Source organism: Geospiza fortis, unplaced genomic scaffold (assembly GCF_000277835.1).
Source record: "Geospiza fortis unplaced genomic scaffold, GeoFor_1.0 scaffold897, whole genome shotgun sequence".
In the NCBI taxonomy this organism is placed as follows: Eukaryota; Metazoa; Chordata; class Aves; order Passeriformes; family Thraupidae; genus Geospiza; species Geospiza fortis.
In genome coordinates this window covers 531945-540614 of record NW_005054580.1, presented here as the reverse complement: position 1 = coordinate 540614, position 8670 = coordinate 531945, and the positions used below count along the sequence as shown (strand labels likewise).

Here is an 8670-nt window from a genome sequence, read left to right as displayed (position 1 = left end):
TACATCTGTGTTTATATTTCAAAAATCTATAAAAGGAACTGAAGTTTGCTGTAACAAATTGGTCTTGTATATGAAGCTACAAATAGAAAAAAGTTTCATTGGGTTTTTGTATTGTGGTGGGGAAAAAAGGTTCCATAGTCCACCCTTCTCCTTTGTGTTTACATAAAGGTTAAAGTTTGAGAAAATGCTGGAGGTGTGGTCCAGATGCCTTCTCCTGCACAAGATGTAAAGATTTCAAGGGAAATGTGCAAAGCAATCCCACTGTTTTTAGCCAATAAATATTACTTCTTTAACTAGTGACTGTCATTGCTTTCTGCAGGGTGTTTGATTAGGTGGAAAAAGAGGAATTATTTAAGAAGGCAGACTGGGCAGGGGGTGCAGGTATTAAATTCTGTAGCTGTTTTAGACCAAATATCTGTCTTGGTTTCTCTTAAACATTTTGTATAAACCAGCAGCCTGTTAAAGAGGTCAAATACAACAAATATTTGTTTATTCACTTTATTCAAACAAACAAACCAGAGAACCCTGTAAAACCCCACATAACCACAATAAAAAATAAAGACTAGAAATGGTTTTGAGAATTACACCCCTTCTTCACTGGCATCAGTTATTTTTATTTGAGTCTTTTTATCAAGCATTTGAAAGCTGTACATTGAAAAAATAGAGGATATTTCAGCTAAGCAGTTGCATGTAATCATTAAATTAGGGAAATACAGAGCTGGAATGTTTAAGATGTTTCCTGTTCTGATGGCTCATACTGTGACAGTTGAATAATTTTAGATTTCTGCATTGATTTCCATCCTTCCCCCCTCTATGAGAATGCTCTTAATCTGTCACTTGGTCTGTATCAATTTAAGCTGGTGTTCAGTTTCTGAAGATGATGTTCAGTGCTCTCATTCTTCAGGCTTGGCTGAACTTGTGATCTCTGGAGTTTTTTCCTCCCCTCTGAGTCATCAGTGGAACCACTGAACAGTGTCAGTGTCAGGCCGGTCCTGCCAGGCCACCACTGGGAATTTTCTTTTGGTCTGATACTGAATTAACAACAGTTTTCTCTTGAAGTGGTGGTGTGTCCTCCAGTTCCAGTATTTGTGTGTGTTGGAATGATAGTGTCAAAACTCTCACTGACATTAAGACCTAAATTTGACCTGCTTGCTTGCTATCTAAGCTGGCAAGTCTGCCCCAAAAATTTTGGCTTTGTGTGGCTTGTTCTTGACTAATTCACATTTTATATTCTTTAGCACTTCTCTTACTAAAGACTGTCCATCACTTAAAGTTGAATTAGGTTGTTAGACCTGTCTCAGTGGTTTTTAGTTCCATCAGTGCTTCAGTTCTCTTGGGAAATACAGATACTCTGTTCCTTTTTGGTCTTTTGAAACCAGTTCAGAATGTCTAAAAACTTCTATCAAAACCATTTTATGTTCTTAAGTATTTTTTAATACATTTGCTTTGGGCTTAAAAAAGAAGCAAGCTAGCTCATATATTAAATTTGTTGATCTGTTGTCTTTTATTTCCAAATTCTTCTTTTAATGCAATACTACAAATTTGACTTCAGTGTGACTGCAGTCATTCTGTATGAGGAGTGCACAGAACATTTGGGCCTTCTTTTGATGTGGTGTCTTCATCAGAAATTTGAAAAGCCTGCTCTTTAAGGCAATCATACACATTTCAGGTGCTGAATTTATGTCCCTGATTGATGGTATTTCTAACACTCACCCCCTCCAATCTCTGATTATTTTTTAAATTTCCCTTTTTTTAACCTCTGCCCATTTATAAGGCTGCTAGCAAATCTCTTGGCGGATCAGTGTATTTTAATTCTTTTTGTATTAGTGCTATGGTCTCTTCTCAGGCTGATTTCTTTTCTGGTTTTGGTCATGCTCCAGTTTTTCTGTTATGTAATAATTAATTTTCTCAAATGTGAGATAATTAAAAGGTGGTTGAGTGGACCTGTGAAAGATTTAGATCTACAAGTATCTAAATTCATGGAAATGAACTTCACCACTTCTGCTCTTAATTTCTTTCTTCCTTTAGCTCACTTTTAAATTCTCAAACAGTCAGGCCCTTGAGGGAGAAATTGGTGGAACAAAATCTATAGCAGGATCAGGCTGGGGTCAGGGAATGGTCTGATGAAAGTGTTCAGTGTGTGAAATCCCCTGAACTGGCTGCTTTGCACTCATGAGTTGGTCTGGGTGTATTACCCCAATTCTGGCCATTCAGTGGCTTCTTGTTTTATTTAGCAGAGGTAGGATGTGATTGTTGAGCATTTCCCTCCCCTTGTGTTAGATTTCAGTCCTTTGGCATATTAAACATTTAATTTCTTCACAGTTTTCCCTGGTTGTCTCTTTTTGGATGCTAAAGAATCCAAACCAGAGATTTCTGATCTCCTGAGAGTGAAGGATTGCTGAAGTCATTTTAAACAAATCTTACTGCTGTAGCTTAGGTCACAAGAAGGCACCATTGTATAAATTTTCAACCTGAAGTTCAGGATTTTGGCAAACAAAGTATTTCAGATCCCACAATGAAAATCAGGAATGTGATCCACAACCTCTACCTTTCTCTGACTTGTGTTAAATAAGAATATATGTACTTTTTTTTTTTAAGCCAACTCTGGTGCTTCACATTCTGTATCTGAACATTCCCACATCTGTGTGGCTGAGCACTGGGATGCTTCTCTCTCATCTGATCCTGATTAAGCACCTCAAACATTCCTAAGGCTGTTTGTAATATAAAAACATATAAACCATCTGCAAAGCTGAGGCTTAAAATAGAAATCTCCCCTATTCCTAGAGGATATTCTATGTGCTGAGCTGAGCATGGAGGGGCTTGACAGCTGGCCTGAAAGCAAAGCTGAGTTAATAGAAGAGGTAACAATTGATGATTTTTGAGTGTATCTGTAGCAAGGAAGAAGACAAAGCTGTCAGCATGGAAACGAATTAGAAAAGATACATGAGAATATTTGTAAGCTAGTCTACTTTTCTTTCCCTGTGTGGGCTTGTTTTCTTGAACTTGGCAGTAAAAGCTGCTGCAGGTCCTTCCTGTGCAGGGAAACAGCTTTGGAAAGTCCCCCACTTTGAAGGAGTCAAGTGTTTTATGGTTTGACCATTGTTTGGGAGTTGTAGATCAAGGACAGAGCAGGGAGAGACCACAGCTGGGACACAGTCAGAGAGCCAGCCCATCTCTTAGATTAAGTTATGTTTTAGCTGATTTTTTTCCCCTGAAGTTGGACAATTTAAGCACTTTCAGGGGAGTTCTGAGCTGCAAATCCCAACCTAAGCCCTGCCTTTGTCAGCTGCTGTCAGGGGCTGAAGGAGCCAGGCTCCATCTCTGCCCCTGTGCCTTGTCTGGCTCAGCTGCTCCCCAGGCAGCCCTGCCTGTGTGGGGTCATTCCCTGAGATGCCTGTGGAGAGTCTGGATGCCCAGTTTGGAATAAGGAATGAGATATCTGAGCTTCACAGGCTGCAGTACCCCGTGTCACAATCTCCTGTACATAAAACTTTAGGATCGTTATTCAGTGCTCTTGGACATGCTGAGCTTTAGGGCTTTCTTGTTAGGATTATTGTGTTTTATCTAGAAGATTCTTGCCCAGCTTTACCATAAGGAGCTTGCCATTAATGCTTAATTCCTTTATTAATTTACATTGATTGTTTGATTGAAGCCCATCAGGTACAACTTGTTGACTGGTAGCAGAGATGCATAAAAGACATTGGTTTTTCTCCAAGTTACCACAGAAGTGGGAAGTAAACTTAAGGAAATTATTTTCATCTTCTGAAATCAAATTCTGTCAGGGAGGTAAAGAAGCAAATAGAAAAAAACCAGTTTTCAAGTTGTTAATTTGTGTTCTTGTAAATCTTTCCCCTCAGGTTTCCTGGTATTGTTCTTAAAGGCAAGACATACAAACCACTCTTTGAATATTTTATTCAGGTAAGATGAACCAGTTTGGTGTTTGGTACAGGATATAAAGACAAGAATAAAACCCATTCTGAGTATTCCTTGTTCATATTATAAAAAGATTTTAAGTTCTAATAACAAACTCCAGATTGTATTAAATACTGGAAGTTTGAAAAACAGTGTTGAATTTTTTCTCTTAATTTTTTCCTTTAAGTTTTACACTGGATGATAAATAGAAGTTTGATTTCAGACTGCAGAGAAACTTAAATGCATATCAACAAGTACATATTAACCAATATTCTCTCATTTTCTCATCTGGTGATTGTTGTCTATCTCCTAAGCCCAGCTTTGTCTTCACAAGGAAATGACTTGGATAACAATCACAGACATGTCATGTTTCCCACTGAAGAGTTAAAATCCTTTGCTAAAACCCTATTAATGTATCAGATTTATCTGGATGGAGATTTTCACCTGCATTAGGTCTGGCATCATAGATGATAAAAGAATACGTAGCAATAGGAGAGTGCCTAGAGAATGTTTCTAATTAAAAAAAAACCAATCTGATTAAAAACTGATGACATTTTTCAAAGAGGAGAGGTGCAGCTCTGCTGGCCAGGCAGCTGGGAGCTCCTGTGAGGGATTTGGCCATTTGAGACACTTCCCGTTCCTAAACATGTGTAGGAGTCAGCAGAGGTGGGAAAACCTCTGCAGGGAGCAATGTCTGATATTTCTAGAGGAAAGTCAAACACAGCTGAATCTGGAATATTGCACTGTGCATCTGAGGTTTGGAATGGATAAATTTTGTGAGTCCTGCTGTACTTGTAAGGAAGCAGATCTACATCTACAATTTTTTATTTAGAATAGAGATCTTATTTCAAAATAGTTCCCTTCAGAACAAGCCAAACCTAATATTTTGTAACATATTTGGTTCAGCTGTGACTGCAGTAATTTTTTTGCTATTTTTGTTTTAAGGAATAGTAAATAACCCTTTATTTTTCATTATCTGTACACTGAACACACTGAAAATTGTCATATCTTTTCTTAGCAAATTTTTTCTGGATTTTCTCTTCTCTCTGTTTTTAGTTGGTATTTTACCATGTTATTCTCTGGAGGAAATAAGGAAAATGTGTGACAATAAAAGCAAACTTTTTATTTAAATCAGAGGTATAGGGGACATACAAAAATGCAGAGGAACTTTTGTACCTTTCTTGGTTGTGTCCCCACGTTCAGGAGTGTATTGATTTGCAGTCTATTAAGCACAGAACTGTGTGAAGATCTGTGGCTTGAACAGTAATTGACTTGGAGGCCTTCTGGAGAGGTGTGAGATTTAATCACACTTGACACTCTTTAAATGAAGTACACAGGTGTCTGGGCTATGGGAAGTCAATAAGTCATGTTAGGGATGTCACATTTTACCGTGTCACTGATTTTTGATGCAATTCTTTCCTCTTTTGTGTGGCTTTTGGCTCTGCCAGGTTCTGAGCAGCTCTGTTTTGCTGTATGTGTATAAATAAATATATAATAAATAATATGTAAAATGAGTAAATATATAGTAAATAATATATAAAATGATATTTTTATGTTACAGTGCAAAGAAAATGGTGCTTTTACTGTGGTGGTGGATGGTTATGTGAAGGAGGAGGAAGGCACAGGGGTTGTCCATCAGGCTCCCTATTTTGGTGCTGTAAGTATCAACTACACTGTATCTGTGATGTTAATTTTGGCCAGCACACATTGCTTGGCTTTCCAGCTCCTGGGGACTCTCTCAGGGTGATTGGTGTTCAACAATCTTCCCATTTGCTGCTTAAAAGTGTAAGAATATCATGTAGCTTTGTATTCTCATGAGCTCTTCCATTAGTGCCTGTGCTAGCTGGAGATTTTTGTGTCCCCCTCTGGAGTTTGTGTTGTGTTGTGTGAGCTGAACTCGCCACTGGATCTTTTGGGTGTCATTGAGCTCAGGTTTTCTCAGAGGCTGAAGCTGGAGCTTTGGAAAGGGCTGGTCTGTGGCACTGGTAGTGAAAACTGGCTTTGCTAGGTGTTGATTTTGGTTTGGAACAGCAGCTCTGCTCAGCACACTGCCCCTCTTCAGTGTTTCAATTTCATTACTCACTGGGCTTTTAGAGAATGAGAAAATGCTTTCACTGCTTTTGTCCTGAGACTTTATCCCTTGGTGTGAAAGGATTTTGTTGCACTCCATTCTTTTTTTTTCTGTCTTTATTGTCCCTTCCCTCAGTCTGTTCTTTTTTAAGGCTAAGAGGAATAATTTGTCATGGATTTAATCATTTCAGGTTTTAGACACTTGAATTAAATGCACTAGTTTAGGCTTATTGTCCTTTTTGTAGAGTGTCCTGTCTTCAGCCATTATCCAAAGATGCCCTCAAAAAACTTGCAGTGCCTAGCAATTAGCAATCCCTGGACCACGAGCTCTGTCATAATTTCCAGAGAAACTTGGCATTAGCAACAGGCCTCTTTGTATTCCTGTGAAATAGCCCATCCTCTTCCATCCTTTTTCCCCTGCATTTTGCTGAAGGGAACATCCATTGTGGTGGTGTTTCCCTTGTCAGGATGATGGTTGATGTGAAAAGATGTTCCAGCTTAATATAGCTCTGAATAAAGAAAATTAGAGTGGGGTTGTGTTAGCAGTTAATGAAGAAAATGGTGGTGGCTGGTCAGTGTCCTCAGGAGGGTAAATCCTGTCCCACTTCTGCTCCTCAGACTCTCCCCTGGAGCTGAATCCTGGATGTTCCAGAGGGTGGGAGTTGATTTAGAGTCTGGAGCTCTTGCTGTGGGAGATGGAGGGAAGGAGGAGAAGGAGCTCTGGAAGAAGCTTTCCCTGGGCAGGAAAGAATCACACAATCCCTAAGAGTGGATTGTGTATTTGCACAGTCCAGTTAAACTTATTGGAAACAGCTTGTTGGAAAGCTTGACTGGCCTCTTAGAGCAAAGATTATCTGCCCTCTTTTATTTGATTTTTTAATAAGCCCACTGAGTTTTGTAAACACAGAGGAAAAAATATTCTTCTCTCTCTCCCCCCTGGGAAATCAGCAATTACTTGTAAAACATTTTTTTAGGAAAAACCTGAGAGTAACAGTTAAATGCTTCACAAAGAAAAAAAACCATAAAACATTGTGTGAGGAAAAAGTGCACAGAGATCACAAAAAAAACTTTGCAGTCATCAGCTAAGGACAGGTTTGATAACTTTTGGTGCAGGGGCCTGAGTCAAAGGGCTGTGCTGCCTTCACAAGGAAAGTGCACAGTGTGTGTTGCACCTAAAGCTGCTGCCTTCTTTTTGGGTGTGCATGTAATTCAGTTTTGACAGCCCCTGGGTTATTTCTGTTCAGAAAAGCTCCCAGAGGTGCTGGTGTAAGCTCAGGATTTCATTATTACACAGCAGGCTCTGTGTAGAATCCTGCTGGTATTGCTTGTTGGCCTTTAGACAGGCTTAGCTGAAGGAAGGGAGATGGTTCATGGTAGCAGACAGGGTTGTGTTCCTGCTTAATTGGCTCCTCTGCACCTTCCTGTCGAGGTGAAGGTGAATAGAAAAGAAATAACTGCACCAGGGTGGTCAGAGGTGAGGAAATAAAACACAGTCCTTCACAGCAAGCCTTGAGTCTTGTCTCTGTTCCTTCCCATCAATATAAGTTAGTCCCTTTGATAAATAAAGTTGGAAAGTCAGGGGTTTATTTACTTATTTATTTAAAATCCTACTTACTGATACGTGTTCTGTATTGCTGATAGCTCAGCAATGTATCCCTCTCCAAAAAAATTGAAAGTAAAAATTCAGTTCCATTTAGTTTCAGATGTAGTTTCATTGTCTTGTGTGATTTGCCTTTGCCAAATGCAAGCTGCCACACCATATCAGAGCACTCTATTATTTCAGTTCAAAAGACATCAAAATTCAAGCTCACAGAACAAGACAAACCTGTATTAAAAATGCTGTAAACTCATTGTACCTCCAGATTAACATGACACTGAAATTCAGCTGCTCAGGCATTTCATCATATGTAGATATACCTGCAGTCAACTTAAAAGCTTTAGTAACACTTGAATTTGCATACGAATTTTTAATTTGCAGTGCTGCTAGTGCCTGCTCTGGCTGTGACACACAAGTTTCATAGATCTGTTACTGATACACTTTTTTTTTCAGTACATGACACTTAGGCAAAAGTGATGTTTGTTTTTGCTAAGAGGTGCTGAAGGTGAACATTTGATTTCATGTTGCTGTTATTTTGTTAAAATTTCACATAAAAAAGCTTTTGATTTCTCACAAATGAGCTGTACTTATTAATTTTGTATATTACAACTTCTGTGTGTAATCTTTTGAGGGATTTTGAGGTACAGGAGTGACCACTGTAACTCCTATCCTGGAAAAACCTGATGTTGATCTTGGCTTTTATGTGAGCAATAGTGTTGTGTGACAGAACCTGTCCTCACTGTTGGAGACACTCTTCTGGGTCACAAGGGCAGGGCAATAATTGTGGGATTCTTTCTGCAGCTGCTGGACAGGTGTCCTGGTTTAAGGCAAATTTGGGAGAGAATCTCCAAAGGGGGCCCCTCCAGAAAGCAAACCCAACCGGTTCGGGAAGGATTCCTTGGAGAGAAGTGGAAAGAACCTGTTTATTTAACAGGCACAGCACCCCCAGCACACAAAATTAACAATACCAGATGACACCACTCTGTCACTGCTCTGAAAAAGATGACAAATTCAGAAAGTCTCTCTTGGGGGTGGTCGCTTTGTTATCAGTCCCTCTGGTGCTGGGGCAGCGGCTGGAGCCACCCGGTGCA

The 8670-nt window shown here is 39.4% G+C and overlaps 1 protein-coding gene across 1 annotated transcript in view; it reads left to right on the top strand.

Moving 5' to 3' along the window:
* The window catches only part of IARS1 (isoleucyl-tRNA synthetase 1), a 93359-nt gene that overhangs the window by 18479 nt on the left and 66210 nt on the right, over positions 1-8670 (top strand). The window contains exons 9-10 of the mRNA XM_005429846.1: positions 3858-3918; positions 5474-5569. Of these exons, the coding sequence (XP_005429903.1) occupies positions 3858-3918; positions 5474-5569 (157 nt within the window). The remainder of the gene's footprint in view (positions 1-3857; positions 3919-5473; positions 5570-8670) is intronic.